The 26,597-nt window shown below is 36.0% G+C and overlaps 1 protein-coding gene and 1 pseudogene across 2 annotated transcripts; both read left to right on the plus strand.

Moving 5' to 3' along the window:
* Positions 1 to 282: 282 nt before the first annotated feature.
* Positions 283 to 4,245, plus strand: LOC113717383 (cytosolic Fe-S cluster assembly factor NBP35-like). 2 transcript variants are annotated; one of them, XM_072070949.1, is made up of 3 exons: positions 283 to 522; positions 632 to 733; positions 2,972 to 4,245. In XM_072070949.1, exon 3 carries the CDS (start codon positions 2,995 to 2,997, stop codon positions 3,895 to 3,897), a length of 903 nt encoding a protein of 300 aa, XP_071927050.1. In that variant the 5' UTR covers positions 283 to 522; positions 632 to 733; positions 2,972 to 2,994; the 3' UTR covers positions 3,898 to 4,245. The 2 variants fall into 2 exon arrangements, with proteins under 2 accessions (XP_071927050.1, XP_027098006.2); XM_027242205.2 differs by having other exon boundaries at positions 287 to 499.
* Positions 4,246 to 7,022: 2,777 nt separating this feature from the next.
* LOC113715971 (uncharacterized) lies at positions 7,023 to 18,285 on the plus strand (annotated as a pseudogene).
* Positions 18,286 to 26,597: the final 8,312 nt, after the last annotated feature.

Consider the following 26,597-nt stretch of genomic DNA (forward strand, 5'->3'; position numbering starts at 1 on the left):
GAAAATCAATCAAATTTTGTAGGAGTTTCAAAAGGCAGTTGAATATTTGAAGAAATTATTTGACATCAAAGGTTTTGAAAACACTAAATTTGTGTTAGTTTACAAATTCAACATTTATAAAATGCGAATTTTGTTCACAACCCGTTGCTTAGATACGCGGAACCATTTCCGGGTTTGAGTAGTTTGCTCAGATTGAATATCGGTTGGCTGCATCAAATACCGGGTTGATATTATGGCGGTCCAACCCGGTTCAAATACCCAGCTGACTTCACTGGCGGTTCAGAAGGTCGGCTAATTTTTCTTTGAAACTTGAAACCGTCTCTTTTAAATCTGAATTCTGCTGTGTGCAGCCTAGTCGAAGGGCCTAAAACAGCATCTCTCACTGCGTTTCATTGTGTCAGAAGCAAGAAAACTTGGGGATTTCTCTACTTTTACCTAGCGGAGGCAAGAAAAATGGAGAATGGAGACTACAAAGACGTCCCAGAAAATGCAAATGAACGTGTGTAAAGAAATTTTAACACTGTATTCACTTTTTTCCTTTTCAATTTTAGCAGTAAAGTTGATTTTTATTTGTTTTCGACTACCCAATAAATTATTCTTTTTTTGTTTAAATTTTGTTTTGGGGTTTCAGATTGTCCAGGGACCCAATCGGAGTCAGCGGGAAAATCTGATGCATGTAAAGGATGCCCTAATCAAGAAGCCTGTGCTACTGCTCCTAAAGGCCCCGACCCAGGTCTTTTTTTTTTTTTTTTTTTAGCAAAAATATCTGTTATTTTTTTTTTGTTTTTGTTTTGATGGGGAAGGGCTGCGGCGGGGAGGGAGAAGGTGTTTAACTCAAATTAAATTATTGTTATTGATTTTTAAATGGTTGCAAGGAGGGGAGGCATAAAAAATGTAAAATTTTTATTTGATTTCTGATGTACTGTTAAACCTCTTAAATTTCAGAAGATGGTGAGAATAAGCAGAGGATTAAAAGGGATTTGGTTGTTGAAAGCCTAATTTCCAATTTAGAATAATTTGAGTAGTTTGTACACGGCTAGTTTTTACTGAAATATGTTTTTGCAGCTACCTCTGTTAATATTGGCAGACGAACATTTGGTAAAGTTTAGCAAAATGGGATTGAATGGTTCTAATAACATTTCTCCAACGCTGTACTAGAGCTTGACTAATAGCTCAATATGTTCAGTTAAGCCAAGCATCCCTAGAATGTATTCAAGATTAGCTCAATATGTTCAGTTAAGCCAAGCATCCCTAAAACGTTCAAGATCACACTCTCAAAGTGAGATGTAGTATTGGAGTTAAATGCTGTTAGGTAACTTAACTAACTTGAAATTCTCGAATACTACAGCTAGGCTAGATGAAGCCCAATCTGGATCCCTTGATGTTAGCCACATGATCTTGTGGTTTTCAATTTGCTTTTTTTTTTTTTTTTTTTTTAAGAAGAAACAATTCAGTACTGTAGTTGTTGTGATTGGTGCTACTTGAATGGTGTTTTCACATGTCATAAACAGTTTTGCAGCTCATGACTGTGTGTTGTTAACTTGATGGAAAGACACTTTAGATAGGAATTTGTCATATTTGTGAAAACTGAACATACTATGCTGGATTTATCTGTTGCGATTGTTTCTGGGAAAAAGGAAGCCATTAGGTAGTGGTGTGTGTCTCACGTGTAGCGTTCTCACATTCTGGACCTCCTGTAAAGTTTTCTTGTGTTGCTTAAGTTGAAGATTTTACTTGCTGCACTCCCCCCAAAAGAATGAACTGATATAAAACAGAAGGCAGTAACCAAAGTCAATGGCCTGTGCCATGCTTTTGTAAATCATATTCATTTGCAATAGCTTTCGCCACTCCAGCAGCTTTTCTTATAAATACTTTTAATTGGTGTTGAATCTTCTCTCTCATTCATATTGCATCTCGATTCTTTTAAGTGTTTTCATAAAACTGCTGTTATTGCCAATGAATTTATGCTTTTTGTTAATCTTTCAGAATGCATGATATCTAGCTTTCAAATAGCTAAATCCTTAAATATGTGAGACTATGATATGCTCAACTTGATTCTCCACCTGTGAAATTGGGCATGTCTACTAATGGGGAAAAAATGTCAGGGCAAAATTTTTATAACCTGACACGTTGAATTCCAACTGCTTCTTGCGGAAAACTTGCCTTAGGTGGTAGTAATGCTGAATTACATGAGAATGGAACATATCAATCATGAAACTGGGGACATTGGAATTGAGATTTTAGTGAAATTATCTGGAGTTTGTCACTGGAAATGAATAGTTATTAAATTGAGGCATTTGGAGTCAAGAAAAGAATATTTTCTTCTAAAGTACTTTAACAACTGTCTTGTTATTTTGTGTTCTGGTAATTAAGTTCTTGGGTTCATGATTCTGTCTAAGGTTGAACTCCAACATTAGCTGATGTATTCTTGGCTGTGCTGGGCTCGCAGTTAGTGTAGGTTCCCTCCCCCCCCCCCCCCCTCTCTCTCTCTCTCTCCCCTTCCCCTCAAAATGGATCAATGTGAACTCTTATTTTACTATATTTGCATGAGTCTATGTGTATTTTACTGCTTTTGAGGGTTGAAAATATTGATGACTTGATGCATTTTCTTCTGTTGGCATGAAGTACCAACAATTAATGAAAAGTTTGAAAAACCAGGAGTTGGGTGGTCTTGAGATAAATTGAAACTGTCAAGTTTTACTGGTATGAAATTGGCATGCTTCAAATTTTTTCTTCTGATGCAAGCATCATCTAAAACAGACATTTCTGCCATGTATTAGCTTCTGGAAAATGTGGATCTCATTTTTAACTGGATCTCAATTTTCATTAGAGGTTCATATGAATCATTTTTCATCTGAGTGCTGTATTGCAGAAAATTTTTCAAGCTTTTATATAGTTTTGTTCGATCATTGCTCTTAAGAGGCAAGGAACATTTATTTACTGGTTTATTTCTTCTTGGTTTCTGTTGCAGATTTGGTTACCATAGTAGAGCGAATGGCTACTGTAAAGCACAAGATACTGGTTTTATCTGGCAAGGGTGGTGTGGGCAAGAGTACATTCTCAGCTCAACTTTCTTATGCACTAGCAGCTATGGATTTTCAAGTGGGTCTACTTGATATAGATATTTGTGGACCAAGCATCCCAAAGATGCTTGGCCTTGAAGGACAAGAGATTCACCAAAGTAATCTTGGATGGTCTCCTGTTTATGTTGAGTCTAACCTTGGGGTCATGTCGATTGGATTTATGCTTCCCAACCCAGATGAGGCTGTCATATGGAGAGGTCCCCGCAAGAATGGCCTAATCAAGCAGTTCTTAAAGGACGTGTATTGGGGGGAGCTTGATTTTCTTGTGATTGATGCTCCACCTGGAACCTCGGATGAGCACATCTCAATTGTTCAATTTCTTCAAGCGACTGGAATAGATGGTGCTATTGTAGTCACTACTCCACAACAGGTGTCTCTAATAGATGTCAGAAAAGAAGTGAGTTTCTGCAAGAAAGTCGGCCTAAAGGTTCTTGGTGTTGTTGAAAACATGAGTGGTCTGTGTCAACCATTGTCAGAGTTCAGATTCATGAGGACAACAGAAACAGGTGAACAAAAGGATATGACCGAGTGGATCCTATCATATATGAAGGGGAAAGCCCCAGAAATGCTGGATGTTGTTGCTTACACTGAAATATTCGATAGTAGTGCTGGAGGTGCTGGTAGAATGTGCAGTGAGATGGGCATCCCTTTTCTTGGAAAGGTTCCACTGGATCCTCAGCTATGCCAAGCAGCTGAAGAAGGAAGATCATGCTTTTCCGACGAAAAATGTCGGGTGAGTGCCCCTGCACTTAAAATGATCATCGATAAACTGTTGGCACAGCAAATGATTTCCAGAATAGAGGATGGTGCCTAGGTGTTATCTCTCTCTCTCTCTCTCTCTCTCTCTCTCTCTCTCTCTCTCTCTTCTTTTCTTTTTTCTTTTTTTTTGTTGGGGGGGTGGGGGTGGTGGGGGTTGGTTGAAGTATTTTGCATCTGTTTTGTTTGGAGATAAGATGTTAGATTTGTACAATTATAGGCACTTTTTTTGTATTTCGCTAATTGATTGATCTTGAGGTGAGCTGTTTTTTTAGCTTTTGTTTGAGTTGGTTTGGAACAGTTAATAGATGAAATTTGTCAGTCTACACTATATCTCTCCAAATAAATTGATTCCTGATGTATATTGCACCTATAATGAATGATAGCTTAGATCTCTCCTAGTTTACTCGTGTTTCTCTTTCTTGTTTTGCTTCTCTGGTATAAGTTAAAAGGTTCGGAGTTTTTACTGATTGATATGGTTTATAGTTTAATTTCTGCACTGGTCCTTTGGGAATGAGGATGTTCAAGTTTGCTACATTGCTGTCTTTTGTTTACGGAACAAACGAGTCAGCTTACCTAGTCCCCTTAGCAGAAATAAAACGTGGGGTGGCTATCCTGATTACATCAGCCCCTAAAATTTCTTTAAGGGCCCTTCATTTAATAAACCTTGATTTGGTTTTGTATTCCTGCCATAGTCGGCCAGTAAGCACTCCAGTTGTCTTCCCTCTATTGGAGGTTGCACAACCATTCTCTCTCATTCGTTCTTTGATTTGCTTTGCTAAGTTATAGTGCGGTGAAGTAAAATCTACCTTTTCAATCGAAGCTAACCGCATCTTGGAATCATTCTGTAAGATGACTTTCCTGAATCCCTACTCCCATGCCAACTTCAATAACTGCTCCCTTGCAAATATTCTTTGAGAGCCTCTCTTCCATCTTCCCCTGTCATCACTTATCAGCCCTCCTTATTATTGCCATTCCTGGATTACTCCCAGATGCGCCGCCAACATTGTCTTTAACAGTACCTTCGGGGGGTGGACTTCATCTGATGAAAACATTCCTGCGTTGGAGTTCAACATGAGCCTTAAAAGAAGTACACTCTGCGCTTGATCGGCCATTTCTGATAGAGTACTTAGGCAAGTATGTAGCAAAGGTTACCGCCTTCACTGTATTTCCTGCTCTCCATGCAAAATGTATAATCTGTTGGAAAAGTAACTTCCAGTTTACCCTCAAATCCAATTCCATCCTGCTTCAGAACAATTCAAATGACGATTTACTGAACAAGTACTCCCATTTATTCTGATTTACCACCAGTATCCACAATGCCCTGATTCAGTCGGAATCCCTGACTGCACGAGCATTTGTTACAAATCTGGCACAAGTCATCCGTCGCCAAATGTCTTCGTTTCTGAATTGTCCATAGCGTAAAGTGAAGTTTCTGGTTCCGTCCCTATGCGAAGACTAAGGAGCACAGGTCAAAGAAGGCACTAAGAACTACAAAACACTCCAAAAAACGCGAAAAAGGCGTGAGTTTCACATCATTTCGGCACTATGAGTTTAACCTATCAAGAAAGACTTGGTTTTGAGCCTGCACCTCCACGGCGCCACTCTAGATCATCTTTCCTCCTTCGCTTGAATGAGTCTTGTATAGTTACATGTTAACATATATTTGCATCTTTCAATCTGACAACCTGTGTATTCTTCACATTTAAGTCTCTTGTGACAAAATTCTTCTTGGAGTCATTGGAAGACTTAAGTCTTTGGCATCTAATCCCAACAGTGGTAGAATAGAAGTTAATGGTTGATCAATCGAAATGACATTGGTGTCTTGGTCTACAATCTACACACCACATTTATTAGGGACTGAAAGCGTAAAGACTGGAGTTATTCGTATTTAAAGTAAAATAAGTTGAAATTTTCCAACCAGCAGTCTTGCTTTCTTCATTTTTTTTTGTCTTCTTTATATATAAGATGAATCCTTCGATAGACATCTAGATACTTTAAAAGCCGTTAAAAATGCTCCAGCTGTTAATTAATTAGCGAGTAGCGACCACGGCTCGCAACGATTACCTTGCATTGGTCTATGACATCAAAAGTGTTGAGACACAGGCAACCATTTGGCTTCAGTGATATTTGATAATTTGTTTTCCTTTGCCATAAACATTCAACTTTTTTTTTTATTAAACCTTCAACTTTATAGCTGGACATATGAATTATGATACAGGTAAAACTGAATTAGCATCGTTTGTTTGACAGATTGAGACCAAGTGACAGTAAACTAAGAAAATTTTTGGAAAAAGAAAGGAAGAGAAGCATTTTCAGCAGCTCCATCAATTTCTCTTTACTTTCTGTTTTCATGTTACTTTTTTTTTTTTTTTTTTGGGGTATGTTTGATTTACAAATACAGTTTGAAGCTTGGACTTGATAGCAAGGATTCCTTTGAGAGAGCTACTTCTCTTGTCAGAAACCTGTTAGCAATAGCAATCAAGTCTCTGGCACTCATGTACAAGCAGTTAAGCTCCACCTAAAAAGTGGATTCAGCAATAGTTGAAGGGCGACGATCATGTGGTTATATCTATATGTTCTTTGGAAAAGATCAGTTATTGAAACTGCTAAACATACTATGGGGAAAGACAATTTAAAAGCTTTCACCCCTCTGTCAAAATCCTTCTTAGCTTTTACTGCTTGTTCAAGACATTTCATTCCACTTCTTGGAGCTATTAGCCCTACATCAGAACTATCTCAAAACTTGCTCCTAACAGATAAAAAGTGGTCCACAATTTATGGAAATGGAATTTCTGACACCATATGAATTGCCAACCTTATTTTTTGACTTGACTTCAAGAAATTTTGCCAGAACTGGCTGTTTGCTGCCCGGTGCGTCACGGCCAATCCGATCTCTAAGTCCAGTCAACTTAAATAGCTTCCATAATGGCAAGAACATTTTTCCACACGTTGGTTTACCTCACACATGGAATGACAAGTACATGCACATACCTGGATATATGCATATTCACAATTAAAACTTGAGATTCAGGTGTGAAATACTCCAAAACCAAAGCCCAAGTCAGCCAAAGATTTCTGCCCAAAATGAGTAAGTATGTTGACATCTCCTCAACAATTTTTTTCTTCTTTTTATTCATTTACTCAGTGTTCTCTCAGCTACCTTCAAAGCAAATTGCCTCCATGACTAATCTTTATGAGATGCTTCAGAATAATATTGGGAATTCATCATTTCCGTGGAGTAATGTGAAAAAAGACTCTAATCCATGTTCATGGGTGGGAGTTTCATGCAGTTCAAGCAACTCCTCTGTAACTGAACTTTCTTTACCATTGTTTTCAATATCTAGCCCAGAAATTCTGCCTGTTGTGTTGCCAGATTGATAGCTTAGAATCTCTTGACATCTCTAATAATCATTTGAGCTCAATCTCGGATGTGTTTATCTCTTCCTGTGGTGGGATCAGTGGTTTGAAACTGCTGAATATTTGTAGGAACGAATTGGGTGGTTCTTTGCCTACTTTTAATGGTTTTCAAAAGTTAAGAGGTCTTGGACTTGTCTCGTAATTCTCTGATGGTGAACATCACTTTGCAACCATGGTTCAAAGTCGAGGTCGCGGCCCGGAACGTTCCACATCGGTCTCGGCATATCGGTTTCGGCATATCGGTCACGGTCTCGGTGAGACGCAAATTTTAAAGCATTTAATATTCTAAAAACTGTCAATAATATAAAAAAAAGTATGCTAAACAAAAATAATAAAAAATAACAAACGAAAATTTGTAAAATGTACTATTTTTATACATATTACACACAATAAGTACTTTTAATTATTTAAAACAATGGCATCACAAATAAAATCAAAATAACATAGACCACAATTTTAAAACTAATAATTGCAAAAGTAATATCAACCATTAACAATACAAACTAAAGATTTATTTATAGCATAAAGTTGGAATATTTTGATCAATCTCCTGCCAAAAATAAAAAGAAATCATATTAGATAAAAGGTAAATATGTAAAAAGATATACTAGTACTTTATATTTTTGTACCTGTTAATACCAAGTAGAATGACGATGTGGTTCAAAATCATCCTGATTGGTCGATGAATGGTAAAACAGATGTGGAAGTGGCATAGGACCTTGAGTAGGTAGTGTAAATGAGTTATCTGGTGTATTTACTGGATGTGAGGATTGACTAGATGTTCCATAATCATTGGACGGAAGAACTTCTGGATTGGAGATGATTTGTTGATGGTAGTATCCAAACCCTCGATAGTTAACACTATCGCTGGTACCATATGATGCAGTAGAATCATGACCATAAAATCCAATATTATTGGAATCAAAAGAAGAACCATCATGAGACTTATCTATTTCTTTTTCATAATATCCACTACCATGAATGCTAGTAGACCTTTCAACCTGTCCAGGTCTGTCAAATGGCCAATATCCACTGTAATAGTCAGGAGTGATTCCATATGATTGGTCATAGCCATATCCCAATTGACTAGTACTACGGTTTTGATTAGATTCATGCTCATAAGTTGAGTATATACCCAAATTTTGCATCTGATCATTGATTCCTCTATATCTTTGTGACCCTGAATGGTGAGAGAAAGTATCCTCACTTGAAAATTGAGTTAAATCATTGAGGAATTGACGTTGTGCTTCTATACCAGGATGATAGCCATGATCAGTATCTTGAGTGGCATAATAATTATCTTATCCTTGAGCCCATGACATACCTCCTGCTTGTTGGCTATCTCGATTGTAACCACTATGTCTGGAAGAATTGTTTCCTCCATCTCCATTGTCACCATTGTCATCATCATCATTACTGCTGTCACTTTTATTTGAAGATGACGGAACAGTCTGCTTACTGGTTTGTTTAGTCTTACCTTTTTGTTTCCTACTTGAGGATGCAGCAAGACCTTTCTTATTTCTTTTGGTAATATATTGGGACAATGTATCACCAAAACCATCGTTGTCATGTTCTTGATATTCACTACTTTCTGATTCAGTTTGATGAATGCCCTTATCCAACCAATCCAGATTATCTTCAGGCAATGTGGGTTGTTCATTTTCTCTTATCCAATCATCCAATATATCATCTTGGTGAAAAATGTGATTCAAGTCAATTGGGTTGTAGAAATCATCAGTATCTCTTTGATGCATCAAATTTTTCACCTTCAATCGCATATTGTAATGCACAAAAACTAATTTATGCAATTTTTTAACTGCCAAACGGTTGCGTAGTTTTGTATGAATTAATGACCATGTACTCCAATTTCGCTCACAACCAGAGGATGTGCAGGTTTAACTCAATATTTTCACTGCAATATTCCTTAAATTTGGCGCATCTTCACCGTAGTTAAGCCACCATTCAGCTAAACAAACAAAGTAATAATAACATTCATTTATTATTATTATTTTAATATTATAAAAATATTAACTTCATTTATATGATTTGGATGTTTATGTAAGTATGAATTAAGTTGAAACCTGGTAAAGATTTTGGTAATGCTCTTGCTGCAATAGCACTTCCAAAGCCTCCCTTTTTGTCTGCAAAAAATTTTGATCTACAAAAATAATGTATACACAAGTGTTAAAATTTTAAAATTTGTTGATTAATATAAATAAATAAAATAATCAAAAGAATACCTCATTTATTGAATCAACTTATGCATCTAAATTTGGCTCCAACTTTGCAATGACGTTCTTTAACCCTCTTCGAACTTCATCCAGAATAAACTCACAAGTTCCAGAATATTGAAGGATCGGGTTCAAAAAATATGCTAAATACAATAAAATAACAAAATTAGAAAATAAATAAATAAATAAATAAATAAATATTACATATTTAAATTGGATGTAATATTTTAAATTACCTGCCGCATGTAAATCCCGATGAAGTTGATTGTACCATCTATTATCAATCACTTCCCAAATTGTTTTCCAAGATTTCACCGACTTTTGAATAGCCATTTTTGCTCTATCCATTGCCTCATAAATAATTGGCAATGTTGGCTTATTATCTTGATCAATAGTTTTTAAAACTTTGACCAGAGGCTCCATTATTGCACACACATTTCTAACTTTTTTCCAAAACTTCTCTGACAATATCAACTCAGCTACTTTAATAGCTTCTGCTTTTCTCTTGGTAGTGTTATTAAACTCTGCCCATTCATCTGAGGTGCACATTCTTTTCAGTTCTGTACAATGCCGAAGAAGACTTTCCATAGAAATGAATTCAGTTGCAAATCTAGTGATACCTGGACGTAGCAGTTCCCTTTTTTTTTTGTATATGTCTTCATCAGATTCACTACTTTGTCACTGTTATATATGAAACTTGTTATCTTCTTCCCCTGAGCAATAGTTTCTTTTACATTATCCATTTTGCCAATATCCTCCAACATCAAATCTATACAATGCGCAGCGCAAGGTGACCAGAATAGATTTTTTCTTTTTTTCATCAACAGTTGTCTAGCAGCTTTCATACTAGATTCACTATCTGTCACAACTTGTACAACATTTTTTTCCCCCACAACCTCTATTACCTTATCCATTAACTTGAAAATATATTCAGCAGTTTTCTTAATATTGGTACAATCAACTGAACTATGGTATATCATGTGCCTATCACAGTATACCATAAAATTTATTATTGGCTGTTTTGTACGAGTGCTCCACCCATCACACATAAGTTGTTGATTTTGATCCCTATCTTTTGATGTTTACAAAACAAATAGATATTACTAATATCTCTTAAAAGATCTATTCAGTTATGAAGCAAATTAGTCCCAAAGATCAAGTACAATTGAAAGATGACAAGGTATGCTGAAGCTGTCGGACACTCAAGAAGTCAGGATCGGACGTCCGATAATTATTGCACAACTTCGGACGCATGCTTCGGATGTCCGATAGGATCATTCGAAGTCGACGAAACTATCGGATGCTGAATATGTCTCTACCGGACGTTCGATAGAAACAAGATAATTTCTCAAATCTGTTTGTTTTCTGTCGGACGCACAAAGAGCTTGCACCGGACGTCCGAAAGAATTGAAAAAAATCTCTGAAACTCACTGCCTGCTGTCGGACGCATAAAACAGGGCTATCGGACGTCCGACACTCCAACGGCTAGTTGACTCTTCAGCTATTTTCTATCTGTTGGAAGCTTTAATGAGGCTCTTTTTTGGTCCTATATAAATAGTGATTAGTCAGATACTTCAAACAACTTTGGCACACTGAAGATACAAAAGATCTAGAGAGATTTTATTGAGAAAATACTCCAAAAAGAAGATTTGTAGTCTTAGTGGTGTGAGATTCTTTGTAAGCTTTTCATTTGTGAGTGAATACTTCATGAATGTAACTCTGTGAGGATTGTCCTGAGGGATAGTAAAACGTCCTGACTTGACCGAGTGGAGTTCGGGGCAAGGAGGAGGTGAACCTTCCTTTGTACACAAGAGTGATTATAATTCATCAACTTGAAATAGTTTGTTACAATTAATCTACAAGCTCAAGAGGAGTTGGGTAGTTAATTGGTTTGCAATCCTTTCCTTTTTATTTACTTACTGTTACATTTGTGATCTTTGCATTGTTTATGTTTGTCTCATTGGTTGTTTTCGGGCCTTACAATTGGTATCAGAGAAAAATAGAAAAATCCTGAATGCCTTGTCCAATTATTGGGAAAATAAAGTGACTGCTATTGAGGAGGCTAAAGATTTGAATACCATGCCTATTGAATCTCTTATTAATTCTCTAACATCTTATGAGCTGAAGCTTAAGTCTAAAATGCAAGAGGATGAGGATGTGAAAGTAAGAAGGATCATTGCTCTAAAGGCATTTCAAGATGAAAATGATTCTACCTCCCTAGATGAAGATGATGCAGAAGGTGATGACAATGATACCGCACTCATCACAAGAAGTTTCAAACGAATACTCAAAAAGAGGAGATTCAGAAAAGATGGACCTAGCAATTCACTCCCAAATCAGTTCAACATCCTGAGAAACAAAGGGAAGCTAGAGTTTAACAAAAAATAAACTGATAAGTGCTTTGAATGCAGCCAACCTGGACACTATGCAAGTGAGTGTCCAGTGATGAAGAAGAAAGAAGGAAGAAAACCAAGATTCAACAAATTTCAATTCACATGGAATGAGTGCAACTTCGATGGTGAAATTGAAGAGAATGTAGAATTTGCTCAATTGGCTTTTATGGCCATTGGAGATGATGAGGTAACATCTTGTAACTCTCAATTTGAAAGTGATAATGAAACTGATGATGATCTTGAATCTTTCATTATAAAATTGCATGATAGTTTGAAAGAATCCTATGCTAGAAACAAGGAGTTAAAACAGAAAATTAGTTTTTTGTTTCGAGATAATGCAAATCTTTTTCAACAAAATAAAAAGTTGAAAGTTGAAAATGATTACTTCAAAAAGAGTGAGACTGCTTTACATTTTGAACTTGATAGAAAAACAAAACTTTGTGAATTGTTCAAAAAAGAACAAGGCGATTTGAAAAGAAGAACGAATAGTCTAAATGACTTGCTTAAACACAAGAAACAAGTCTGTTTTCAAAAGAATATATTGAATTCTAATTCCAACGAATTTGCTATCCATAGGAAAAGGCAAATCAGATTTATTAAACCCGTTCATGTGAATAACTCTTTGATTATGTGTAATTTCTGTTGTCAAAAAGATCACATGAAAAGTGATTGCTATGTGAGAAAGAATATAAAAAAAGGCATGAAATGCATGTGGATAGTTAGACATGATGCTAATTTTAACAAGTAGGAGATTTTGTCTAATCATTGCAGTGATTCTTGTTCATAATATTTTTTCTTTTGATACTTTGATCTGAGTTTTCGCTGATATCTTTGAATACTACTGAATCTATATGATGTCAAAAAGAGAGATAAAAGAATATTGCTGATCTCATGATGATTTGCTGTGATTGCTGTCATTTCTCTATTTTTTTCTTGAAATATTGAATTCTCTGTTATTGTTGCTGGATTATAGTAGTTGATTTTTACTCTTATGATGACAAAAAGGGGGAGAAATGGATGCAATGTGTAAGGGGGAGTTATTCTGAGATTATGAGTTTGGCTCTTAAAAGTTTTGGTTGCAATGATTGAGGGGGAGCTTATACTTATTTTTGTTTCTTTCCATCCATTGTTTTGTCATCATCAAAAAGGGGGAGATTGTTGATCTTGATCCCTATCTTTTGATGTTTACAAAACAAATGGATATTACTAATGTCTCTTAAAAGATCTATTTAGTTATGAAGCAAATTAGTTCCAAAGATCAAGTACGATTGAAAGATGACAAAGTATGTTGAAGCTGTCGGACGCTCAAGAAGTCAGGATCGGACGTCCGATAATTATTGCACAACTTCGGACGCATGCTTCGGACGTCCGATAGGATCTTTCGAAGTTGACGAAACTATCGGACGCTGAATATGTCTCTACCGGACGTTCGATAGAAACAAGATAATTTCTCAAATCTGTTTGTTTGCTGTCGGACGCACAAAGAGCTTGCACCGGACGTCCGAAAGAATTGAAGAAAATCTCTGAAACTCACTGCCTGCTGTCGGACGCATAAAACAGGGCTATCGGACGTCTGACAATCCAACGGCTAGTTGACTCTTCAGCTATTTTCTATCCGTTGGAAGCTTTAATGAGACTCTTTCTTGGTCCTATATAAATAGTGATTGGTCAGATACTTCAAACAACTTTGGCACACTGAAGATACAAAAGATCTAGAGAGATTTTGTTGAAAAAATACTCCAAAAAGAAGATTTGTAGTCTTAGTGGTGTGAGATTCTTTGTAAGCTTTTCATTTGTGAGTGAATACTTCATGAGTGTAGCTCTGTGAGGGTTGTCCTGAGGGATAGTAAAACGTCCTGACTTGACCGAGTGGAGTTCGGGGCAAGGAGGAGGTAAACCTTCCTTTGTACACAAGAGTGATTATAATTCATCAACTTGAAGTAGCTTGTTTCAATTAATTTACAAGTTCAAGAGGAGTTGGGTATTTAATTGGTTTGCAATCCTTTCATTTTTATTTACTTACTGTTACATTTGTGATCTTTGCATTGTTTATGTTTGTCTCATTGGTTGTTTTCGGGCCTTACATAAGTGTACAACCAAAAGTTGAAAATTTATCATAAATATCTCCAAGATATTTCTCAAGCTCTTCAAATTCTTCATCTAAATATTCATTTCCAATTTGATAAGCTGAAGGGCCTTTAATACCAGAACCAGCTTTGGCAATTTCATCAATCATCGATTGATAATAAGGATTGTCAGCTGCATGAAATGGTATAGCATTGAAATGAAAAAACTTTGAAACTGCTTTACCAACTCTTTTTATATTTTCCTTCGCAAACATTGATTTGACTGATTTTTGTTTCGAAGAAAACATATGTGAGTCAATTCCTCTGCTTGTCATTTCATCTGCTTGTCTGACACTGAAATTACGTGACAATCCTCTTTTATTTTCAGAAGTCGTTGGGTTTGAAGTGCCAACACCCATATTCCCTAAAATTCACAATATTCAACAAATAAAAAATGAATGACTAAATTGCAACTTTATGTAATTATATTTAATAAAATAGTATCAAATATGTTATAATATTTTAGTTTACAAATCATACCTGACATAAACATAGAAGGTCGACTCCCAGATACCGAATGCCTTCGTTGTTCGTCTAAAAATTGCAAGTATTGGCTCTCTCTAATTGCTTGCTTCATTTGTTTTTTTTCCAACGCCATCCGACTTTCTTCATCAATTTCAAAAAAGACTTCGTCCTCCTCGTCGCCAACCATGTTGAAATTACCATGCATACTTTCTTGTTGGAAAGAATTCAATATTTCTTCTCTTTTCTGTTTTATTGTAGCTCTTTGAATCTTACCAATCTTTAGATGCATTTTCATTAAATCTCTAACTTCACTTGAGGCCCTTGGACAAGGCTCAACTTGTCCTATGACATGACCGACATGTTCTTTCAACCTTGTAATGCCACCATGCATTATTTTTCCACAATAATTGCATCTCACAATTTTTCTATTCCCTCCCACGGGTTTACCATGTTCCCAGCCAATATCCTTGCTCGTCATTGTAACTATTACACATATCAATATAAATGGTTAATACATCACAAAATAATTAAAGATATATGAAAAAAAATACAACAAGCAGTTTCTAACATTTTATAATTATAATAATTTATTTCTATTATATTAGTAAGTTAAACATCTAATCTATAATGTAAACCTGCAACAATGATCATTTTTTCATTTATTATAAGAACTTCGGCATTTTGTTTGTTGATGGGTGATTAACTTAAACATATAATTTAGCTCTCCATCTTCCTATAGTTTTTAGTTCATGATCATGATCACCAGGATGATTATGTATTATAATAAGTTGGAAGATAATACTAAATGTCCCTCTCTATTAGCACAAAAATATACACGTACAGTGGAAGCAATTCTCATATCTCTCCAATTTCTTTGTTAACCATCATCATATATATATATATATATATATATATATATAGCTAGACATGATTTTTCACTCACTTTGCAACCTAGTCGTCCAAGAATTACAAAAGTTTTTGTTTTATACATAAGGATTACTAAATTTATAGAGGAAAAATTATTCTTGGAAAAAAGAATAATTTAGTAAGCATCGCAATGGATTAGTAAGCAAAGTACAAATCCAACCTCCAAGATTGCTAACCATTAAAAAGCCGGTAAAAAGACGCGATTTACTCACGCTTTGGAGTCACTTGTGAATGCAGATTGCTAATTTCCACCTGGGGATACCTATCAGCAGGAGGGAAGAGCAGGACGGCCAGCTATTCAACAACCTAGGCCCCCAAGAATTCCCTACTGGCATCAACTGAACAACACATGAGCAAAGCAATAATGTCGTGATTGCCCTCAGATGAGAATCCACCACCTCATTCTAGCTGTAAACAAATCCACTCCATTTCTTTCTGCTTCCCTTTCACCCAAAACCTTGGGACTCACCTCCCATTTCCCCTCCCTCGCTTTATTCATCTCTTTACTGCTATTTAGTCTACACATTGCAAAACCATCAGTACTTATGCCCCCACTCTCATGAAGACTGAGTACGATGGGAGGTTTTTCTATTATTCTATTCACTTGATGAATCCTGAAGCTACCACTACTTTTGTTATTAATTGATGAACACTCTATCCTAAACCAATATGTATATTCATATCATAAGTGAAACGACTGTCTGGGAAAGCTACAGTTGGCCCTTGTAATGGATCAGTTTCTTTTAATAACTCTAATGTCTTAGAGCACCTTACAAGCAGAATATTTGAAGGTACAATAAGAAAATCAATTACCTGTTGAAGCTTGACAAGGCAAGGGAGAACAAGGCAAAAAGGACATGAATCACAACCATCTGGGTTATCTCTGTGAAGGTATGGCCAAATGACTCCATTGGGCACTATCTTTTTGCAACATTCTACTTTGTTTCAGAGGGCGGAATTCCAAAGCTCGGCAAGAAGACAGAGTTAAGTTACCATGAAGAAGAATTGAAGGAAACGGAAAGGATTACTATGTTCTGCAACACTACTAGTCCAATAATTTAGTAAAGTGAAGGTAGTATGTTTAACGTGGACCATTCAAGGTAGTACCTTCAAAGTAAAGTGAAGGTAGTACCTTCAAAGTAAAGTGAAGGTAGTACACCTCCAAGGTGGAAAAGAAAACGCATCTTTTCACGTGATAGTACTGTGGCAAATTTGTTTCTATTTCCCATCACTCGCATTTCTTTCCCCGTATGAAGGATCATCAGTACTAGCCATGGTTCGATATAGGCAGTAGAGAGGTCCTCGAATTTCCCTTTTTTAATTCTTTTTTTGCTTTTTTTCTATAGATTTTTTGTTAAATTCACCTTGACTCGGGATGACTCGGGGTGACTCGACCGTGACAACCCGTCGCGGTGACGTCTCGGCCGATTTCTCGGCGAGACGAGTATCTCAGTCTCGATTCGTCGCGGTATCGTCTCGGCCTAGGCCGAGACGGTTACGACTCGACCGAGACGTCTCGGTCTCGGCCGAGTCTTCGAACCATGTTTGCAACTCGATGGGTTGGATTCTCTGAAGAGTTTGAACCTTAGCTACAACAAATTCACTGGCCCTCTACCAACCAATCTTGGGAAAAACAATCTTTTACAAGAACTTCAGCTATCTACTAATGGTTTTCAAGGTGAAATCCCGATAGGGCTAGTGAAATATGGTAATTTATCTCTGATTGATCTCAGTCACAATAAACTTTTAGGATCAATCCTTGAGAGATTTGGAGAGCTTTCCAAGCTCCAAATATTGGTTCTCTCAGCAAACAATTTGAGAGGTGAAATTCCTAAGTTCCTTGTAAATATTCAAACACTGTTCCGATTTGCTGCCAACCAGAATAATTTTGTTGGAAATATTCCTCCTGGGATTGCTACGTATCTTAGGAATTTGGACCTCGGTTTCAACAGGCTAAGTGGAACCATTCCCCAAGACCTTTTATCCCCACCCAATTTGCGGTCATTAGATTTGTCTTACAATTTGTTAGAGGGGCCAATACCAACAGAGATCTCTTTGAGCCTCTTCAGGTTGAGGTTGGGAGGCAATTTATTAAATGGGACAGTCTCATTTCGATCATATGGAAGCCTTACCAAATTGACCTATTTGGAGCTGGACAACAACAATCTAACAGGCGAAATACCTCCTGAATTGGGATTATGCCGAAGTTTAGCTCTTTTGAATTTAGCCCAGAATGGGCTGACTGGGGTCTTGCCTGTACAGTTGGGTAATTTTGCCAATCTTCAAGTTTTATCCCTTCAGAAGAATAAGTTGGTTGGAGTTATCACTTATCAGTTTACACAGTTACACAGTTTGCAGAGAATGAATTTCAGTTCAAATTCAATTGGTGGCTCAATTCCAGCTTCAATTTCCAAATTGCAAAATCTAACAAACTTGGACTTGCGCCATAATAATCTGAGTGGTCCAATTCCCATTTCCATTCGCACTCTGAATCTCCTAATGGAACTTCAACTTGGAAATAACCAACTCAGTGGAGATGTTCCAGCAGATTGCTCTGAATCTCAGCAACAATTTATTTGGCGGGCTTATTCCCGTGACAGTATCCAGATTGATCGCAGTGGAGGTTTTGGATCTTTCGAATAACAATTTTTCAGGTGTAATCCCGAACTTCCTCACTGAAATGGCAGGCTTAACACAACTTGTACTTTCAAACAACCAACTTTCTGGAGGTATTCCGAAGTTTAAACAATGTGTTATGGTTGTGACAGATGGAAATAAGGGTCTAAACAATGCTACTAATGTTTCAACAGCAACTGCTGGTTCTAAACATTCAAAGAGATTATCTAATGGGATAGTGATTTGTGACGACTCTACTTCCCCCTAAGGCGTACCCAAGGATTTTGCGGATCGCCTGCCTAGTTCTCGCGAGGACTCACTCACTCACTTCAATCAACTCTCAAGATTAACCATTCAAGCCTCTAAAATAACATTTAGGTTCTACAATTCAACTAAAATTCAAACTTATTTAGAACCCAAAAACTAAATGCATGATACAATATCAAATGTCAAAATATATTCTATCTACCAAAAAACTAAGTACAAGAGGGTTATACACTTTAGTTCACACTTAATTGCTCCAGGTCTCCACTCCTGTAAGGAAAACAAAAACTAAAAGAATGAGTTAAAAGTCCAGTGAGGTTCCAAAACAAGCCCTCAAGTAGGTAAAACATGGAAATATCACATTTAACACTTGTCACAGTAATAAACTGTCATTCAAGAAACAATCATTCAATCATTTGAAGGATACGTGCTCACTTGGAGCCATTCGTTCAAGTCATTCATTCATTCATTCGTCAACCATATTTCTTATCCCTCTGACATTAGAAAAACATTTGCAAGTGAAAAACTCCTTCAGTGTTTATGTCATTCATTCATTGAATTCACTGGCCAGTTCTCCATCAGATCTCGTGGTAATACTTGAGTATACCAAACATTACCCCAAGGTCACAAGCCTCCCGACCGAGTCTGCTTCTGGCTCGGGTCGATTGGCAACAAAGGTCAAGGGCTTAGTTCAGCCAAAAGGCTTACATTCATGCACAAGTATCATTCAATCATTGAAAATTCATTTTTGCTTGGGTCGAATGCAATAAAGTACATACTCGTCCATCGAAAATCCATTTAGCAATCATTGAAAAACATTTAACATTCCGACAACATTCAGAACATTTCACACAGTCATTTAAAGCATACACACGCAAGGAACACTCACCTTTTAAAGTAGGCCAAAGCTAAATGTTTGACTCTGGGTCATGCTCGTTCCTACCGTTAAACCCTAAAAGTAACCAAGACAAGATGTTATGGTCTGATCATTCAAAACTTAGGTTAATAAGGTGCTCACTTTAGCCTTAATCATGAGCAATACGCCTATCTAAATTCAGCCTCTCAAAACACAAAATTCAAAGACAAACTTGAAAGCCAATCAAAGAATGTCCAAGTGCATTCTAGGGTTATGAAGTACACTTGTTTAAGGCCACAAAATGATCCAAAATCACACCAATTAAAGTTTAAGACCTAGAAAAGTTTTCTCAAAATTTTCCAAGTTCCACTCAATTCATTTGACAAAATTTTCCAGCTTTGGCGGCATTCTTTGTAAAAGTATAACTTGAGTTTCGTATGTCAAAAAATCACAAAACTTGCACCATTAGAAAATAGAATTGAAGTACTAATAACTTGAGAAGACATCTTCATGAATTTCAACTCATAGGTTAGTCAAATGTTCAGTTCAATATCACTGCTGTCTCATGTGCAAAACAGAACAGTCATGGTTTTTCAAGAAAATTTGTAAATTTGTTGGTATTTATAGGAGTTGAACCAACCCCTGATTTTTACACCGTTGAAAACCCTATGAGTCTAGTTTTGGATCTAACAAACAGGACTCAATTTGGATTTTTTTCTATCAAGATATAACAGATTTTCCAAAACTGTTCAAAGTCTCCTGCGGCAAAAATTTTCAGCAACACTTGACTGGATAAATCCTGCATATTTTGATTTGAAATACATAGTGTTGTGTCAAGCTTAGCATGCATCAAATATTTCACTTGATTGGAGCAAACCATGAGTATGAGCTGTGAAATTTCAGGTTTATTTGCACATTTGGTTGAGAAATGACTTGTTTCTACTTTGCATGATACACCCTGTATGTTTGCCTTGAAAACTAGTAGAAATTTGATAATTTTGCTGGTGAGCAACTTGAAGAAACTACTGGAAATTCACTTGATTGGCCGTGTGAGGAAGAGAGGAAAATTTCCAGTTTTTACTGGACTTTTGGGGCTGCAAAATTTTAGATTGTTGTTCAATAAACCTCATAACATATCAATCTTCATATGCATGTTGAGTTTAAGTGATAACTAAAGAGTTTTGTTGAAGAAAAGCTCCTTTAGCAAACTATTTTCTTGCTAGAAAATTTTCCAGCTTTGAGCTGTAGAGAAAACTTGAACTTCTAGTTTTTAAATGCAAATTTTCTTGTTGAATTTTACTGGAATCCATGATCAGTACCTCCTCTCTTGGTGCAAGCCTATTTTTGTGTGATTTATGGTTGAAATAAGTATGAGAGGGGCTGTTTTGGTGACAAAAATGAGGAATGGTTTGCTAGAATTTTGCTTGCTTAAGCCATGGACTATATGCTAGGTTTTTCAGCTTATAACTTCCATTTTGTTGAAGTTTTTCAAAGAGATTCATGCTCTATAGTCACTCAATGATGCCTTGCATGATTCGTGATTGAACCATGGCTGAACATCAAGCCATTGATTCGAAATTTTGCTACAATCTTCATCATACATTCATGTGATATGCCTTGATAAAAGTTAATGTCAAGTTTTTTTTGGTGCATTAAATCCAAAAGGGTATAAGGGAATTGGAGTGGTAGTGCTTGAATTTTTGGGTTGAATTTGGTGAGACAATTTTATTGAAGAAGCGGAGAGTAAGGGTAAAGTTCCAACCTTACTTTCATGAATTTGGTTGCAAATTGATGTGTTTTTCAAGTGAAGTTTGAAACTCCAAGTTCTCATGTCTTTTGGCTAAGAGTGTAATACACTTTTGATGAATTATTTGATCACAGGACTCGAGAGTGTCCAAGAGGATGAACCGGGGATTGAAGTGGAAATATTATGATTAATTGGTGAGTGTTCCAACTGCATGTTCCATGTTACTTGATCAAATGTGGCTTATTGCTAGAACTTGCTATGGATTCCGAATTGTTATTTCATAAGCGAGTGTGTACTTTATCGCACTTGAACCTGTAAAATGAATTACATGATCCTGCATGCAGACTTGTATGTACATGTACATGATTGTAGGCTGGCTATATGTCTCCTTGCAGCAGCTGAACTGGGCTCTTTGCTAGTACTGTTACTCTTGCATATGTGTGAATGTAAGCTGGTAATGGCTGAATTGGGTCCTTCTGTGACGACCCCACCTCCCCCTAAGGCGAACCCAGGGGTTTGGCAGACCACTTGCCCAACTCTCGCGGGACTCAATCACTAGCGTTCTTGAAAAGGGTAATTGACGCCTCTAAATTTACATAGAAGGTTCCCAAATCAACCATAATTCAAACTTCGTTTACAAGCCAAAAGTGAAACGTAACTTTACATTGCCAAATATCCCAAATACATTCAATCCATAAAAGTAATAGTACATGAAGCTTATATACACTAGTTCATGCCTAGTTGCTCCAGGCTCCACTCCTATAAGAAAAACAAACTAATGGAATAAGCTAAAAGCTCAGCGTGATTCCCAAACAAGCATTCAAGTAGGCAAAACACTGAAACATTTACATTTAGCACTTTGCACACTTGGCACAGTAATAAGTAGTCATTCAAGAATCAATCATTCATTCATTGAAAGGATATGTGCTCAGTCGGAGCCATTCATTCAAGTCATTCATTCATTCATTCGCCCTCCGAGATTAGAAAACATTTGCAAGTGAAAACTCCTTCAGTGATCTTGTCATTCATTCATTGATTTTATTGCATTGAATTCACTGGTCAATTCTCCACCAGGCTTCATGGTAATACTAGAGTATACCAAACATTGTTCTAGGGTCACCAGCCGTTCGACCGAATCCGCTTCTGGCTTAAGTCGACTACCAACGAAGGGCAAGGGTCCAGTTCAGTCAAAAGGCTTACATTCATGCACAAATAGCATTCAATCATTGAAAATTTACTTTTGCTTGGGTCCGGTGCGATAAAGTACACACTCACCCATCGAAAATCCATTTAGCAATCATTGGAAAACATTTAACATTCCAGCAACATTCACAACATTTCACACAATCATTTAAAGCATACACACGCAAGGAATACTCACCTTTTAAAGTAGGCCAAAGCTAAATGTTTGACTCCGGGTCGTGCTCGTTCCCACCATTAAACCCTAAAAGTAACCATGACAAGATGTTATGGTCTGATCATTCAAAACTTAGGTTAATAAGGTGCTCACTTTAGCCTTAATCATGAGCCATACGCCTATCTAAATTCAGCCTCTCAAAACACAAAATTCAAAGACAAACTTGAATGCCAATCAAAGAATGTCCAAGTGCATTCTAGGGCTATGAAGTACACTTGTTTAAGGCCACAAAATGATCCAAAATCACACCAATTAAAGTTTAAGACCTAGAAAAGTTTCCTCAAAGTTTTCCAAGTTCCACTCAATTCATTTGACAAAATTTTCCAGCTTTGGCGGCATTCTTTGTAAAAGTATAACTTGAGTTTCGTACGTCAAAAAATCACAAAACTTGCACCATTAGAAAATAGACTCGAAATACTAATAACTTTAGAAGACATCTTCATGAATTTCAACTCATAGGTTAGTCAAATGTTCAGTTCAATATCACTGCTGTCTCATGTGCAAAACAGAACAGTCATGGTTTTCAAGAAAATTTGTAAATTTGCTGGTATTTATAGGAGTTGAACCAACCCCTGATTTTTACACCGTTGAAAACCCTATGAGTCTAGTTTTGGATCTAACAAACGGGACTCAATTTAGATTTTTCTACATCAAGATATAACAGATTTCTCAAAACTATTCAGAGTCTCCTGCGGCAAAAATTTTCAGCAACACTTGACAGGATAAATCCTGCATATTTTGATTTGAAATACTTAGTGTTGTGTCAAGCTTAGCAAATGAGAATCAGCATACCTTTTTTTGTAGAGAGTTGCTGCTAAATGTGGCCTTCTATTTCATCATTTTTCGAGCCAAGATCGATTAGCAGATGGCGAGGACATGTTTCGGCCGAGATGAGGAACAGTGTGTTATTTGGTTCTAACTGTTGGTTGTTGGCTATTGGCTCATGGCTGGTAGTTTTTTGTTCGGTGAATGACTAAACATGACCGCGAGTGTATTGGTTTCACTAAGTGTTCATGTCAATTCCGCGCTTCTCCTCAAACTATTGACTTTGAATGAAATTTCAATTCCTTACATTTCCCCCCTACTCGTACCAAAATTTCAACTAAAGTTTTTTAGTTTCCAACATTTTAGTTGAATTAATATTTTACTAATATATTATTACTTGCAACTTTTAAATATTTTTGTAAAAATATTCATAATAGTTAATTTTTTTATGACATCAAGCAGTTGATCTGATATTAATATTGATATCACTTTCTCAAAATTGTGAACTAAATTACAACTTACTTATCTTTCTTTTCATTATTTTTGCCCAAAACTCCAGAATTTTTTAATTTTATAATAAGGAGAGATGATTTTTCAAATGGTTAATTTCACTTCAAATTATTGCACTAATATTAATTTACATGACAAAATTTGAGTTCCTAATAGTTAAAAAAATCATTAGAGAGCAAATACAGAATAACAATTGGTAGAGTGTATACATATTTTAAATCAGATTGTGACAAGAGAAAGTTGTCACTAACTAGTTCCATTATTATCAGTGACAACAACAACCAAGTTGTCAAAGAAAGAGGAATTATTACTGATAACTCCTACATAGTCATCGCTGATGTAGTTTGGCGCGATGTGGTGGGAGTCCAACTGTGACGAAAATTCAACGTCATCACTGATGCCTTTGCTCTTCTCAGTCAATTGTGACAACTTTTCGTGTTGTGGCTAATGGGCACCATTTTGTGACGACACTGTTTCATCACTGGAAAATGTTGTCACTAATGATCAAATTTCTTGTAGTGTTTAAAGGGTTTTTTCTCCTATCTAATCAAGCAAATGATCTGACCCAGTTCTAATTTTCTTAAATGAAATGCAAGTCTAATATCATGTCTCACACATAGGGGTAGGGAATATACATATAGGGGAAATATGGGATAAGAGATATATATATATATATATATAAGGGAAATGTCAAGCAAAATGAAAAAACCCTAAAAAGTAGAAAAGATGCATGAAAATGTAGTGATTGCCACACAAACATGATCTAGCGTGTGGATGGTTCCTAGGGGTCTAGCGTTGGACTAGCCCATGCCTATAAGTTCTCACTAGCATTGGACTAGTAAAAAATCAGAAAAGAGGGCCACAACTAGCATTGAACTAGTGTGGAATCAGAAACAGTGCCACTACTAGCTTGGACTAGTGTGATGGCGTCATGCATTTGTCATAATCAAATAAAACATATAAACCATAATAAAGCAAATAAACACCTAAATCACATAAAACACATAGCATATAAGCATGATGTCTAGATACAAGACCCTAAGAAAGCAAGTAACACGTAAACACACAAACATGCAAAACACACAAAGCAAATAAAGCAAATAAAGACCTAACTATTACATTTGGGGCCCTAACTACAATCTAAGGGGGAAAAGAATGAAATGAAATGAAATAATAACCTAACTATTACAATTTGGCATTTAAAAGCCTCTCAAATAACAAAAATTAAAATAAATAAAGTGAATAAAAAAATAAATGAAATAATAAAAAATTCAAACAAGCTTGCAATTTCACACATAAAATCACATAGTAGCATATAGGATCAACTAAAATCAAAATAAAGGAGTAAAATGTACCTCCCTTGAATTGGTGACTTAAAGAAATGAAATTTTTCTTATTTACTCTCCAAAACAAAGAAAAGGGTCAATGCATCACTTTAATTAACAAATAATCACAAGAAATGGAAATAAACACGAAATTGAATCAATCAAAGCATTCAAATGAAAGTAAACAACCCATATTGAACAAATTAAAACAATCAAGGATCCAATTGAAAGAATTGAAAAAGTTTTAGGGGTCAAATCACTAATATTACAAATATTAGGGTTTAAATTAAAATAAAATAAAATTAAGGGCTTAAGGTGAAGTCTACCAGAATTAAATACTAAAATTCACAAAATAAATGAAAACCCATTTGCTATAATTAAACAACAAAATTACCCAAAAATTTTACTAAAATCAAAATCAAAACTATAAATCTATCAAAATTATTAAACCTTCAAAAATAATCCTAAAATTTACACATAATCTGTCCAAAAATCATATTAAAGTGTACCAAAGAAAAATGACATTTTGAAGGGATGAAATTGATTAATTTTCCCAAATTTCTAGGCCATAGTGAAATGAGGAAAAACTTGAGGGGTTAAAATGTAATTTCTAGAAGTTATGCATGCAAGGCATCGAAGCAAGCTTTCTTCTGCAACATTCCTTCACAATTTTCTGCAACATTGCAAGCTTCTCTAACAAAAATCACCCGCAGACTCAAACGGAAAAAAACTTATATATTTATCAACCCAATTACCACAAGAACTTCATCCCATTTTGATTAGCATAATCTAAACAAAGTCTTGAGAGCCTCAAAAAGAAGAATCTTACAGCAACAGGAAAAAAAAAAAATGAAAACCCATTTCTTGCGGCTTAAAGATGAAGACCTCAATGGTCAACATTCATTTACCCAAACCCCAGAAACATTCATTTACCCAACCATCCCAATCCTCTGCTAAAATTCAGGTCACAAAACCTTTACCCTAGAGTACTAGAAAACTATTAATACACCTAGAAACAGTTTAGAATTTATAGTTACTGCCCTAAATTTGTTTATTACTTTCTAGATAAGCCCTTCAATTAGATCCTAAACTTGTTGACATATGCATTAAATTGTAAATTGCATAAATTGCTACTTAGTTAAACTATCTTATTTGTATTTTCTTGTAAAGTATATTAAAAACATCAAACATACATTGAATCTACCTTTCTTAGTATTAACATGTTTTTAGAAATTTTACATAATATATTTATTTTTAAAATTAAATATATTTATGACATCATCTTATTATTAGATGGGTTTGACAAATCAGGGTCAAATCCATTGACGCTTGACCCCTAACCTCGACCAAATCGATGGCTGGTTCGAGCGAGTTTCAAAACATTGAATCTAGTAAAGTACGTGCTATGTCATCCAAGCCTAAATCTGACTCAATTCTATGATGGCCGTTCATTACCAAGAAAACGCAAATATGCATTTTCGTGTCCATTTCGCTTGCATTTGGGATTGGATCGCCTCAGAAAGCATATATTCCAGCTCGGAAGTTCAGATTACACATGTATATGCAATCAAAGGTAAAGTAAAAGTCAAGTGATCGTCTATAAAGTTTTCTAATCAAACACCTGTTAAGTCCACAAGATTATTTCTTCTTTGGAACCGCAAAGCAGGAAGGTTTTATCATTATAAAACCTTGGCCG

This window comes from Coffea arabica, chromosome 11c (assembly GCF_036785885.1).
Source record: "Coffea arabica cultivar ET-39 chromosome 11c, Coffea Arabica ET-39 HiFi, whole genome shotgun sequence".
In the NCBI taxonomy this organism is placed as follows: domain Eukaryota; kingdom Viridiplantae; phylum Streptophyta; class Magnoliopsida; order Gentianales; family Rubiaceae; genus Coffea; species Coffea arabica.

What these genes read in the sequence shown, in the direction of transcription:
- LOC113717383 (XM_027242205.2), top strand. Translation starts at nt 454, where the DNA reads ATGGAGAATGGAGACTACAAAGACGTCCCAGAAAATGCAAATGAAC. An exon ending in CCCAGAAAATGCAAATGAAC is followed by an intron (nt 500 to 631) that starts GTGTGTAAAGAA and finishes TTGGGGTTTCAG; the next exon opens with ATTGTCCAGGGACCCAATCG. An exon ending in TCCTAAAGGCCCCGACCCAG is followed by an intron (nt 734 to 2,971) that starts GTCTTTTTTTTT and finishes TTTCTGTTGCAG; the next exon opens with ATTTGGTTACCATAGTAGAG.